We start from the raw sequence: 14,923 nt of genomic DNA on the forward strand, positions 1-14,923 counted from the left end.
GTCAGTCAGTCAGTCAGTCAGTGAGTCATCGAGGGCTTTGCCTTTTATTAATTAGTATAGATGAGAATTCTGTACAAGTTCTTGTGCTTTAAAATGGTGTCTACAGGGCGTCAATGCAAACGTGAAAAAAAAGTCTTACAACTTGCAGAATATGGCCACATGGAAGGAGCAAAGGTTTCAGTTTCCAGAAACCTGCTTTCTGTGCTTCTGTGATGTGTTCATGACAACAAAAGGAAATTGGAAGTAATTCATTTTATTTTTTTTGGGGTAAAAATCCCCATTGTTCCTATCCCAGAACATTTTGGTGAAAGCTGGCACACTCTTAAACTGGCCTAGTTTGTCGTTGTCTGCATGTCCTTAACACAACGTGATTGAAACCTAATCAGACGGTGCCCAGAGTGTGGTTTAAACTGATCACCCAAAAGTAATAAGACCGCTCCACTACCCTCAGCTCTCTCTGAAGAAGAATATGCTTTGGAGTTTTAAAATTTGAAACAGCGCTGTTCTGTATCAACAGTTTGAATGCTGAGATGATGCTATAGCTGTGTAGCTTTGCAGGTAGATGTTTTTTTTTCTGTTTGTAGAATTTAGATAGATAGATAGATAGATAGATACTTTATTAATCCCAATGGGAAATTCACATTCTTCAGCAGCAGCATACTGATACAATAAATAATATTAAATTAAAGAATGATAATAATGCAGGTGAAAAACAGATAATAACTATGTATAATGTTAAATGTTAACGTTTACCCCCCCGGATGGAATTAAAGAGTCGCATAGTTTGGGGGAGGAACGATCTCCTCAATCTGTCAGTGGAGCAGGACAGTGACAGCAGTCTGTCGCTGAAGCTGCTCTTCTGTCTGGAGATGATACTATTAAGTGGATGCAGTGGATTCTCCATAATTGATAGGAGCCTGCTGAGCGCCCTTCGCTCTGCACAGATGTTAAACTGTCCAGCTCCCTGCCAACAATAGAGCTTGCCTTCCTCACAAGTTTGTCCAGATGTGAGGTATCTTTCCTCTTAATGCTGCCTCCCCAGCACACCACTGCGTAGAAGAGGGCGCTCGCCACAACTGTCTGATAGAACATCTGCAGCATCTTATTGCAGATGTTGAAGGACGCCAGCCTTCTAAGGTAGTATAACCGGCTTTGTCCTTTCTTGCACAGCGCATCAGTATTGGCAGTCCAGTCTAATTTATCATCCAGCTGCACTCCCAGGTATTTATAGGTCTGCACACAGTCACCTTTGATGATCACTGGGTCTATGAGGGGTCTGGGCCTCCTAAAATCCACCACCAGCTCTTTGGTTTTGCTGGTGTTCAGGTGTAGGTGGTTTGAGTCGCACCATTTAACAAAGTCATTGATTAGGTCCCTATACTCCTCCTCCAGCCCATTTAGGAGTGTGTGTGTGTGCATTTTAAGAGTCTGAGACAATATTGGCAGAAGGGGAATATTCTGTTTTCATTATATTTTTGGAAGTTTTATTTTGCTTTGTTCATCTGGCTTTTCTTTGCTCCCATTTTTTCTATACTTTAAGAAAAAAGCAGAAAAATAATTTCAGTATAACAGTTAATTATGAGGGATGTTCAAAAAGCTTCCACACTTTTTTTACTCAACTCTTTTAAGAATTTCAAAAACCAAATGACATCACTTTTCTACATAGTCACCTTCAATTGTGATGCAATTTTCCCAGTCACATGACACACTCATACACGACCAATTACTACTCCTCCCGCTGTCAGAGTTTCCAACAAAAATATAATATAAAACTGTGGAAAATTTTTTGAATGTCCCTTGTACATGGTTAAAAGATGCTCTTTACAAACTAGGGCAGAAAGTTTGATTTTTGGGCTGTTGAGTTAATTATTTCAATAATTTCACAGGTTCTGGATCTTTAGCAGCAATGGCAGTTTTTGAGGACCGCTACAAAGAAGACATGGAGGTAAGTACAAGAACTAAATAGTAAGCCTTTAGTGTGTTTCTTATTTGACTGTATAAACTTAATTCTTCTCTTGTGTTAACAAAAAAAAAAAAAATAAACAAAGACTTTTCTACTTTTTTCGTTTTGATTTTCCGAGCTTTTAATAATGTAAAATATAATAAATTGCTGTCATCTCCTGGCCCTTTCATTTCGGGAATGAAGACGTTTGTCTACAACTTGTTTCAGCAGACTGTTACAGATGTGAAATTTGGGCATTTTTTCTTATATTTATGATCAGTGAGAGAAAGGAAAATGCCATATGACCAGTATGTAGGATAGGTACACTCTGATTTAATATGTAGAAAATGATACATTTTGTCCACCACTAATTGAGATCCATGAAATTTTATAAACAAATAGAGGCATTTTACAAAATCTGCAAAACAGAGCGCAGGGTCAGCCATTGTACAGCGCCCCTGGAGCAATTACAGGTTAAGAGTCTTGCTCAAGGGCCCAGCAGAGTAGGATCTCTTTTGGCAGTGACGGGGATTCGAACCGGCAACCTTCGGGATACCAGCGCAGATCCTTAGCCTCAGAGCCACCACTCCGTCCCATATATATGTTTTATATGTTACCCCACATACATTTTTCATGTAGAATATAGAGAAAAAAGTATGATATAGTAGAAGCCAATAGTGACCAATGCAGTAAAATGGCTAAAGATGTAAAAGATGTCCATGGAAAAAAGGAAAGCTTGAACTGAGGGAACTTCAGCTCCTGGTTTGGTGGGATAGCAGGCTGCTTGTGCTGATCGACACATTTACAAAACAAAAGACACTTCAGGGATTCTAGTGTTAAAGAGAATTATAGGTAGTTTAAAGTGTGACATTTTCAAGCCACCCATATGTTTCTGCTTTCTAATTTACTTCAACACTATCGCTGTCTATACCAGATTGTTCATGCATACAAAAATACGTATTGGTTATTTATTGCAAAACACGACTTGTCATTCAGAAAAATGCCCAAAGTTCACTTTCTGCTGAGGTGAGGAACTGGCAGCATTCTTATTTTCATTTGCTCTAGAAAAGAGACCCCTGAAAAAGGAGTGGCGTAGATCAGCTGCAGGATTTTATTTATTATCTAAAAAAGTAAGGAAGATAGTAGACTTGGTTGCACTTGTTTAATGTTAATCTGCAATTATTTTCATTGGTTGTTTAATTAGTTCTTATTTATGTTGTTGTTCTGTCATTTTCACAGCTTTGTAGAAAGTAGAAGTACTATACAATTCTTAACTGTTTACATTTTTTAGCATGAAAATATTGCTGTTTTTTTTTTTTTTTTTTTTTAATTCTAGTTGTTGCGTAAGTTAAAGGTTCATTTGTACTAGCAAAATGAAGTACTTGAAATATGCTGATTTGATAACGTTATTGAAATATGATCAACTTTTGCAATGGGTTCATTATATAATTTCACACAAATTAATTTTTTTAAAAAAATGTATTTATTGTTGAAAGTTTTGGTATCAAATTCCTTAGCCTTAAACTTTGGAAAGGAGTTTATACTGCTTTAACCTTTGAAGGAGTCAAGTGGTTTCTGTTAAAGGAATACTCCACCGAAAAATATTTTTTTTATATGTTACTTGCTCCATGTACTTTGTAATGATGGCCAAGAAAAAAAAATAATCTCATGTTTTCGTGCAGAATGTAAAGAAAAATGTTTGATATAATAAACGCCAATGGTGACAATGATGTACAACAGCAAATGATGTGACAAACCGTCTTTATGTTATCCATGTTGCATAATCCACGTCATTTATCTAGTTGTATGCTCAAAACATGCAAAACACATGCATTTTTACTAAAACAATGTTAAATGTATACTTCTGTAATTATCAGCATGCATAATAAACAGGAAAATGCATTACTATAATACTTTGCTTTTGAATTGAAGATTTGACCCTCCCCCCCCCCCCCCCCCCCCCATTCATTGGGCAAGAGTGCTCTCCTCAGTTCAAAAGTGAAAAAACAAACACCAATGAAATCTAAACCAGCGCTTATAAATAATAAAGTATCTAGCAAAAAATGGTGAACACACAACAAGATCCTTCAGAATTCTAATACAGTGGAACCTCGGTTCACGACCATAATTCGTTCCAAAACTCTGGTTGTGAACCAAAGCAATTTCCCCCATAGGATTGTATGTAAATACAATTAATCCGTTCCAGACCATGCGAACTGTATGTAAATATATATTTTTTTAAAATTTTTAAGCACAAATATAGTTATGTATACCATAGAATGCACAGCGTAATAGTAAACTAAATGTAAAAACATTGAATAACACTGAGAAAACCTTGAATCAACAGAGAAAACTAACACTGCAATAGTTCGTGCTATAGAGCTACCAACCGCTGGCTAAAAAATACTTTTTTTTTTAAATGAGTTTTAAGCACAGGGAAAAAAATGAACATTTCAAAAAATCCGTAATTTAATAAACCGCCAAGAAAAGTAACATTGCAACAATGCATGCTATGAACCGATCGCTGTAAACAGAAGTGAAAACAAAATCAAGCCCAGTGCATTCTTTAACTGCCTTCCTACCTTATGCATCCAGCTCTCTCTCGCGCTGCCTGTGTGTGTGTGCGCGCGTCTCTCTCTCACGCCTGTGTGTGTGTGTGTCTGTCTCTTTCTCGCGCTGCCTGTGTGTGTGTCGCGCCCTCTCTCTTGCTCGCTGCAAAGGGAGAGACTGAACATGTACAAACCGAAAGGGAAACCGGCTTGTTCGTATACCGAGTGTGTGGTTGTGGACTGAGGCAAAAGTTTGGCGAACTTTTTGGTCGTAAACCAATTTGTACGTGTACCGAGACGTTCGTGAACCAAGGTTCCACTGTACATGTGCAGTGTGCTGGGGTGGAGATTGCTAGGGACGCCATAGTATGATGATGATGCAGTTTTTAAAAAAAAAATATTGAGTATTGCTGTGCAGTTCTATAATATATTGAAGTATGTTTATTTCCTTAGAATTTAGGTGGGAAGTGTAAGTAAATAGCAAAAATTACACAATTTTGTGGAGAACATGCAAACTCCATGAAGAACGTGGTAATATTCAAAGCAACCCCCCTAAATTTGTGAGATGTAGACCCACAAGACGTTACTCATGATCATTATAAGAATTGACTTCTCACAACACTGACACCTTCTCAGCACAAAAGATTATGTACATGTGAGTGTGTACTCTGTGATGAAAAATAATTCATGGCTTATTTTAGAACATGAGACTTGCTAACTGAGACCCAAGTATATCAAGTGAAGCCTTGAATCTGTTAGTGTACAAGCTTGCGGGCCCTTAAGAGGAGATTACTGTCTTTAATGCTAACTGTCATAGGTTGCAGGCATTTACTTTTCTTTATTAAAAGAGGCATATTTAGATGTAAATGTCCTACAAAAAGGTATACTTACAGCTTAGTTCTGAATAATAATTGTGTTTCAGTGATCTTTATAGCCAGAAATGGTTCATTTTATTCAGTTAGGGATATGCTCAACAAATTTGCCTTTTTTGTACTACATAGTTATCCAGATCTTTTTGCACAAATGAGTTATGCATAAGATAATTGTTTCTATTCACGTATCTGCTTCTTTGGCTTTAATATGCATCTACAGTTTTTAAATAATTTGGTTTCAGCACCAAGACTGAACAGAGGTATTTTTTAGTAGCACAGATGAAAATGTGTATAATTTCATAACCAATACCCAAGAGAGGGGAGTTTTTTGCTCACTAAATTAAATATAAAAAGTGAGATGAAGGTGCGGAGTCTCTGTAATGGTAAGCATCTCTAAATTGTGTCAGAATTTGTTCTAGGTCTATTTATTATGAGTTATGGAAAATACTGTTAATATTTTCACTGGCAATTGACAGTTCCAGCTTGAATAGAAAAAACATACACATACGAAAAAACCGTTGGGGTGGGTGTGCTAGGTGTTCTTTACAGTGCAGATGATTCAGCCTCTAGGTAGGACTTTCTGCTCTGCTTTTCTTAAACCTTTGTTCTCTCAAAAATTACAAACTATAACTGTGTCTGCTGCCAGGCAATGATTTTTGTCACACTAGCTTTTTAATGCATACAAATATAGCTCAGTCCACCTCCTCATTACTCTTGTTTAGAACTACTTACACTGAAGTTGCTAAAAGCCGACAAACATGGATCTAACCAGAAGTTGGTGGTCGGAATATATGCTTCTCTGTCAAGAAGGACTAGTGAACTTCAAACTACTATTTACTAAAGAATTACCTCGTATATATCTCTAGAAGGTATTTAAATTACTCCGCAAGTAAATACATCTGCTGTGGTTAAGCCACTGGTAAATTACATTTACATTTATTTATTTGGCCAATGTCTTTATCCAAAGTGACTTACAGCCTTTAAGATACAATTGGTTGCATTTCTTTTTCCATTTGGAGCTCAGGTGGGTGAAGTGACTTGCTCATTGTCACACAGTGTCAGTGGCAGGATTTGAACCCACAACCTCAGCCTTAACCACAGCCCCACACTGCCTGTCTATTAAATAACACTGTGAAAGATAACAGTCCAGGCTGTTTGAACATTATCGTGGATTATTTTAATCTAGGCAACTGGAATAAGGAGCTTCTTAAATATGGTAATCCAGCCAATGTTCCAGTAAGAAAGAAAGAAAGTGATTACGTCATTGAAAGTGCATTATAAAAGACATCACTTTATTTACTTGTGTACCATTTGGGAAATATTGACTATGAGATGCTGCAGTTGCCCACATACAAAACAGCAACTTGTGTCGATCAAATCTATGATCCATGGCAGCAGTTAAATAACTATATGACTGAACAGATGGCACGAGCTGGGATGCTTTTAATGAGCCATACACATATTAATATACATTACACAGTAAAGTTGTATGTTGCCCTCTATGAGAAGACTTACATTCCAAGTAAAACCTTTTTAAAGTAGAAGAATAGCCAGTCTTGCTTTGCCAGGGAACTAAGGAATGTATACACAGCAAAAGAAGTACCTCACCAAAATAGTGTTACAGATGGAAATCAATGTGGCCGGAATCTTTACACCAGTATGAAACGATCTTCAAATAAAGAGGAATTGGAAGCAGAGTAGTCATTTTCTGACAAATCTGTTTATCGATCCGTAGTCTTTGAACCATTACCAGCTTACAAGAAGAAAACATCTAATGTACAGGCAAACCAGTCTAATTCTTGGGAGTTTAATAATCTGTTGATCTGAACCTCAAACATTCATCCATTTTGTATCTACTAGCTCCTGTCCACCAAATTGCTCTTCTTGTTCAGCAAAAAAAGAAAATCCTTGGAATACAGTGTGGTCTGACCTGGTTTCTTGTCATACTAAAATATTGTGCCAGTCCTTGTCTTCACACAAGTTTTCATTATTATTATGTATTATTTACCAGTGACCTCCAGCACCAATAGACAGAGTTATACTTAATACACAACTCTTTGTGTAATTATTTATTATTTACTCCTTGTCAACAATTAATATAATAACTCTATTTCAAGAATTTAAATTTAAGCACAAAACCTTCAGTTAGAATGTTTGACCATTCCTTCTCAGTGAACTTTAATGACTTCATCAGCACTTCTGTAATTGTCTCTGTCTCTGATTATCTCCTTTTGATGTTTCCACAAATCTGGCATTCGTAGCAGTAGTCTTTCAGTCTCCACCATTTAGTAAAAACTTTATATTGCTCTGAGGAATCTCTTAAAACTTGATTTACTACTTCCAAAACTTTAGAAATTACTTTTTTTTAGTTTGAGAAGATTTCTTGACCTATTAAAACTTTTTTGGCTTTTCTAGAGAACTTTGACAATTCCTAAAACTTTGATTTTCTTGGGGAGGAATCAATTGTCTAATAGCACATGATAACATTTCTGTTATTGTCTGGAAATCCGATGAGCTATAATAAAAAAAAAACCTCTTCCTTAGTAATCTACATACTGCTTTTCTAGTCTCAAGCTCAGTTGGTATACTGTACCAGTTCAATATGGTGGTTCAAAACCAAAGATAGCACACCTGACCCTAAGTATGAAAAAATAATTGGGTCAAAATGGGGGAAAAAGCTGATGTACTAAATTTTAAGGTTCTCTCTCAATCTGTTCAAGCTATGATGTAAATGTTTACATGTATATCATGATAATGTTCTTTATACTGTTATGAGTAATTAATGACAGAAATCAAGGTAATCCCATACAGTTCACAGGCTTCTTGTTGCAACTGTGTATATGTTGTGACCTCTAAGGAGCACATAGACCACCAAAAAGGGTGCTCATGCAACTGTTTAAAAGGAAAACAAAATTAAGAAATGTACAGTTCCAAACATGTCCAAGGCAAAGTCATAGAAGTGCAGGTAAATTATCTGTCTAAAATAGAGGTTATAACCCACGCAGGGCAGACTTCCTTCATGTAGCAGTTTCAGAGGAGACCTAGTGGTGGTTTGCCTGGTTCTTCTTTTTATAGTGATTCCAAGCAACACATGACTAGAAGAGACACACACAGCCTGTGTGCCTTCTAAATTACCTTACTGGGTGGTCTTTGCTTTAGAATAGACCAGAATACAACATGTGGTAACACAAATGACTTATTTTCATAACTCTGTGAGCACCACCTATTAAAAACTGTGGTGTGTCCTTTTCCATACTTACTGGGTGCTCCACTGACCTTGGTTGGGACTTTGATCTCTTCATCACCTGCCTTCTGTCTTTAGCCTATTGTATTATAGCACTTCAGACTGGGTTTTTTATGGGTCTTCCTTCTTCACTTTCCATTAGTATAATGTGTGTGTGTGTCTATCTATCTGCATATGTGCTGTATGTGTGTGTACATCTATCTGCATATGTGCTGTATGTAATATATATAACATTTACATTTTTATTTTCAAGTTGTTAATATTTTGCCGAAATGTATTGTCAGTCAGTGATTTAGACTAATCGACAGTACCCACTATACACTTTGAAAGACACATTGTGCATTTATTTGAAGCAGTGAAAATTAGGAAATTGTCATATCTTGCACATCTATGTGAAGTTGTAAATGGACCCAGGCAAGGATTGAGGAACAGTAGCTTATGGTTGCATGTTATAGTATAGTCATCTTTACGACGCACGATGAATTTCAAGGTGATAGTCGTAAGACTTTGGAGGTAGTTACCACAACTAGTAGAAGTAAAAAGTACAGTGATCCCTCGCTATATCGCGCTTTGCCTTTCGCGGCTTCACTCCATCGCGGATTTTATATGTAAGCATATTTAAATATATATCGCGGATTTTTTTGCTGGTTCGCGGATTTCTGCGGACAATGGGTCTTTTAATTTCTGGTACATGCTTCCTCAGTTGGTTTGCCCAGTTGATTTCATACAAGGGACGCTATTGGCAGATGGCTGAGAAGCTAGATTGCTTACTTTTCTCTATCTCTCTCTTGCGCAGACTTTCTCTGATCCTGACGTATGGGGATTGAGCAGGGGGGCTGTTCGCACACCTAGACGATAAGGACGCTCGTCTAAAAATGCTGAAAGATTATCTTCACGTTGCTATCTTTTGTGCAGCTGCTTCCTGAAACGACATGCTGCACGGTGCTTCACATACTTAAAAGCTCGATTGATTTTTGACTGAAAAACAAACTCTGTCTCACTCTCCCTGCTCCTGACGGAGGGGGTGTGAGCTGCCGCCTTCAACAGCTTTGTGCCGCGGTGCTTCGCATACTTAAAAGCCAAACAGCCCTATTGATTTGTTTGCTAGAGATTGTTTTCTCTATCTATGTGACATTCTGTGCTCCTGACACGCACTCCTTTGAAGAGGAAGATATGTTTGCATTCTTTTAATTGTGAGACAGAACTGTCATCTCTGTCTTGTCATGGAGCACAGTTTAAACTTTTGAAAAAGAGACAAATGTTTGTTTGCAGTGTTTGAATAACGTTCCTGTCTCTCTACAACCTCCTGTGTTTCTGCGCAAATCTGTGACCCAAGCATGACAATATAAAAATAACCATATAAACATATGGTTTCTACTTCGCGGATTTTCTTATTTCGCGGGTGGCTCTGGAACGCAACCCCCGCGATGGAGGAGGGATTACTGTACACCATAAAATTAATTGGGGTCCTGAAGTCTAATATTTCTCTGTTTTATAAGCAATTCTTAACGGAAAAATACAATTAATCAACATACTGTTCATAAAAAAAACAAACCTCAGCATTTTATGATAGGAAGTACATCTTTATTCATTGTTTAATGGTAGGATGTTGATGATGTTTTGTTTTTGTGTCGAGTATTGTTAACACACATTTAAAAACACTAGTCTGAAATGAAACAGATTTCCTGTCTTATATGCAGATTGTTTAAACAGCTTAGTTATAATGTAGAATGTATTTTATGTCACTGAAAATGTTCATGTAGTTCATTCACAAAGTTTCTGTTCTGTGGCACACAATGTACAGGAAATAGACTTTCTTCAAAAACTTTAAGTACAATTTGAGACATTTGATTACTTCATATTTTATATTTTGTTTACGGTGGATTTTGCAAACAGGTGTATGTTACACTTACTCTGTAATGCACTTGTCTCTGTTACTGGAAGGGATCAAAACTCAGATCTGCAAAAACTGTGAAGACTTCACTGGTTATTTGTAGAAATGTAATGCTTAAGGCATTAAACTGGCTTTTTATGTGCCATCTGAATAGTTAAATCTTGTACTGTTTTACATGTCTCTCAGCCTGTTCCAACCCAGACCTTTTACCCTTTTGTTTGACCCTCTTTTATTTTTTGCTTTCACAATAATTCTTTGTTACTTTCACCATTTTAGTTAAATGTGCAAGATTGTTTCCACCATTCACCCTCTCATACTGCGATACAGTTGTTTTTCTAAGTGATTTGAAAGAAAATAAATACAGCTTAAGGTTTAATCGTGAATTTCTGTGCAACCAGCAATCTTGTAACCAGTTTTTTTTTTTTTTTTTAGCTGCAAGCATGCCAACATGAGACTAAGCTGTTTCTTCACATGTAAGAATATTAGATATTCTTACTTTACATGCATCTAGTTAAAAAAACTGAAGAGTTTTTGGGTCCTACTAACATATCACTAAACCTTACAGTTGCTGATCTGTGTTTGCCATGATCTGTGGCTGATATTCTCCTGCCTCTTTTTGGTAAGAGGTGAAGTGTGAGCTGCTAGCTGAAGACCTTTAGTACACTTTCTGTCAGTTTTTCCTTGTAAGGGTTGCGGTTAAAACCTACCAATAGGGATTCCCCAAACCACCCTATTCTCAGCATTTTTCACTTTCTTGTAGATAATATCCAGACTTTCCGAGGCCATCTGAGAGAGTCCCTCCAACCTTTCAAGGATGTGCCCCTGTGTCTTCTCTCAGTGACCAGTGACTCTTGAATACCCCCTTGTAGGAAATGTCCTCTAGGACATCCTTACTGAAGGCCCAAATCAGCTATATCTGCTCAATCTAGAGAGGTAGTGGTTTTTTCCCCATGATCTCTTCATGAAATTTGAACTTGTGAACCTCACTTTGGCTGCACGTATCACCCACAATTTCATTCTTTTGGTCTCCAGTTTGTGCTTATGGGTAAGGATAAGGATAAAGCCCATGAGTTCTCGATCATCTCAACCGTCACTACTTAACAATACTCCAAAGTAGTTGAAAGCCTCCACTTAGGTCAGCTGTTTGCCTTTGGGGAACAAGCCAATCTAGGAGAGCACCATGACCTCAGATTTGCAGGTACTAATTCTTATCCAGACTGCATCACTGTCTGATGAGACCAAGAGGATTTCATTATCCACAAACAAGAGACGTGAACCTCAAGATTTCCATACTGTAAACTCACCAAGCCTCTCCTGCTGCTTGATATCCTATACTTGAATAGACCAAATTCATCCTTGGCAAACCCAATATCCATTTTAAATTCTCTCAAGAGCAATTATGCAAATATAGCTCTTGCTTTGCAAACACCCTTTCCAAATAGCGCATGGCAGCATCGCCAGAAGCACATATTCAGTAAAACCTTTTGGTAGGTGTCCCATAGCATACAGAAATTGGCTTTTTTTCTCAAATTCTTTTTTTTTTTCTCCCAAATTCAGAATTAGCGATGTTGTAAGAAATTTCCAGGGACAAAAACTTGGTTCACTGCTCCACAGCTGGAATGGTAGCCATGTTGCACCTCTTGAGTCTGAAGTTTGTGGTAAAAGATAAGGTTTGATTACAGAGTCACTAGGGTGAAAAAGCTGACCTTCTAATAGAAAAGGATTGCCCTGAAAGGAACTCTATGCAGCAGAGCCACATCCAGCAAAATCCTACTACTTCTGCTAGATGGCAAAACTGGGTACTGCGTGATGTCAACATGGTTTACTGGAGACCCATAAATGTTAAAGTGGGGGTGCTAGTTTAGATAGAAGCATGTTGTACTTGCACAGTAGCCTTTTGAATAAGATGCTTTGGGGATTTAGAGGTTCATTATATGTCATGTGCTTTGTTGCTGTGTTTCTGGTTACATTGAAAGGCAGCAGTGCAGCACAAATAGTCTCATTGAATTGCTAGCATTTCCTTTACTAAAAAAAATCATTGATCGTATGAATTTAAAAAGTTAGAAGTCATTTGTTTTGAACATTCCATTGTTATTTTCTTAGAGGATTTTAAATTTATTTCTCATTTTGTATTTTTCCTCTCGCCTTTTTTAATGCTTTTGCCTCATTTTTAAAAAAAAATTTTTTAATTTAAACTGGCACCACTTGCTCTTGAATTTTGCATCGTAATAAATTCTCTTTTATTGTATTGTACAAGGCTTAAAACAGATTAAAACATTGAGATGATGCAAAATATTGTTCTGTTAATTAAAATTTATAATTGTTCAAATGTGAATTATAAACCACTGTCATTTTGTAATACATTATATTTTAAAGAAAAAAAGTTAAAACCCTTGGAATTATGATTTATTTAAGTAGCGAGAAGATGAATAATTTATCTGTCAAGTTCAACATTATTCCCTTTTGTACTAATTGTCAGGATGCCTTGCTACTGTTGGTAAGAGGCTGTGGTACGCTATAAGACCCAGAGATCACAGGGGTGCAATTCAAAGGCAAACTGTCCTGGAGCCACTGGTATCGACTTGCAAATTAGCATTAGAAATCTAATTAATGCAGTCTAATGAAAGCAGCATTTGAATACGGCTTGAAAAAAATATAATCGGGGTTCCCTTCTCAGCTATATATTTAATGCTATTGAAGTTGATTGCTGAACGCATCAATATGTGAACAAAGTGGAGAGAGAAAAAAAATTTAGCATTCATTTGAAGAATGGGGACTGTTATTCATTCTGTTCTGCTTTTGGCATACTGCTGTGTCCCATGGGAATCTTGCCACAGTAGATAGCACACAATATTTATAAATATGTGACAGGCAATAATGGCAACTTGAAAAAATTCTTTTGCAAGAATCTCAAGTTGTGAGCTGCCGAAAGCTGAAAGGATCAAATCTGCCACGGCAGCTGCTGTACCCTACAGTTATATTTCTAGACTTTGAAGATGTTCAACTTAACGAAATGAAGGCCTCAGGCTTAGCCAGTTTCTGCAGGCTTCTAGAGCCCTGGCTCTTTGCCGTTTGAAGATGAGTCGCTACAGCTTCTGCTAGTGCCTGCGGCATAGTAACACATGCAGGATCTTTTGGTTTTGCACACCCCCAACTCCCCCGCCCCCTTTTCCACACCCTTAGTGTTGTCTTTAGACTTTAAGTTACACATGCTTTGTCAATGCCAGCGACATGATGGCCCAGTCCCCTTGTTGTTCCGCTGAGATATAGGTTTCTACCCTACACCCTTCAGAGACCAGCAACAAAGATAGATGGTGAAGTGCACAAGTGCCACTTCTGCAGCCTGATTTATGGAGTCTTATTTCACCATGAGGCAAACACAAGGCCTCCAGAGGAACACTTATGGATTGCTGAAGATGTGAGCAGTTTCAGCCCTGAAGGCCTCAAGCCACTTCAGGACTGTGATGCCAAGTACCAAACAACTAGTGCAGAATGATATTAATTTGTCATGGGGGCAGCTATAGATCTACCTATAAAAATGTATAGAGCAGTAAACGAAAGAATAGAGCCAAGGCAGATGAGGCGCTGTTTCACATAGATCTTTTAAATTGATTTTTTTTAACTTCTGAATTAATTGTGAGATAATGTGCTTCATTTGGCATTTCATTGTGAAGTACAGGTATGTCAGTTTTTCTGACTGTTCTGTTTTCTTAGTTTATTGAGTTTTTTTTCTACTTTATGCCTGTGAATATGCCAGCTAATAACAAATATTTCCTGTGCCGAGTTATTTTGTGGATGTTAAATGACCTGCACCTATTGGCATTCTATAGGTTTTTTTCCATTTATTAATGAAGAAAAGCAATGTGAGTTTATTTAAAATTCTGTAAATAGGAAGAGTGTTACATTTTTAATGGATTTATTTATTTCCCTTCATCAATCTCATTTAGATGACATCTGTCGGATGGGATGCTTGGGTGCAATGACAAGCTGCATATGAATTTGATGTTTATTTGTGATGTTGTTCTAAACTGCCAATGTCCCTGCCAGAGGGCTCAGGTGTGGGAGCCTGCAGGCTAATCCTACCATCTGACATTCGGAGGTTTAATGACTCCATGGGAAGGTGGCCACTCACTGGGAGGTTTGCCTGCTGAAGTGAGACAGCAGTCAGAGGAGATAAAGGGAAGTCTATCCGTGTTAAGCAGAAGTGCTCCTGTGAAAATACCCAAGTCTCCTGTTGTTTTAAGACCAGCACTGGAGTAAAATGCATAGAGTGATGCCAGTTTCAGATTTGTTTAATCACACTTCAGTTTCTTTCTGTTCATCTTCATCTGGGATTTACTTTGTGTGAATGCACACATGCTAACCTGCTTTCTGTGTGCCAGTTCCCCCCCCCCCCCCCAAACAAGATCCTTATTCTATATA

The 14,923-nt window shown here is 37.5% G+C and overlaps 1 protein-coding gene across 2 annotated transcripts in view; it reads left to right on the forward strand.

Annotated features, from left to right (window-relative positions):
• Nucleotides 1–14,923, forward strand: part of psmb7 (proteasome 20S subunit beta 7) — a 103,925-nt gene that overhangs the window by 63,148 nt on the left and 25,854 nt on the right. For both annotated transcript variants that reach the window (XM_028809151.2, XM_028809152.2), the window contains exon 6: nucleotides 1,887–1,945. In XM_028809151.2, coding sequence (XP_028664984.1) covers nucleotides 1,887–1,945 — 59 coding nt within the window. The remainder of the gene's footprint in view (nucleotides 1–1,886; nucleotides 1,946–14,923) is intronic.

The sequence above is a fragment of the Erpetoichthys calabaricus genome, chromosome 9 (assembly GCF_900747795.2).
Source record: "Erpetoichthys calabaricus chromosome 9, fErpCal1.3, whole genome shotgun sequence".
In the NCBI taxonomy this organism is placed as follows: domain Eukaryota; kingdom Metazoa; phylum Chordata; class Cladistia; order Polypteriformes; family Polypteridae; genus Erpetoichthys; species Erpetoichthys calabaricus.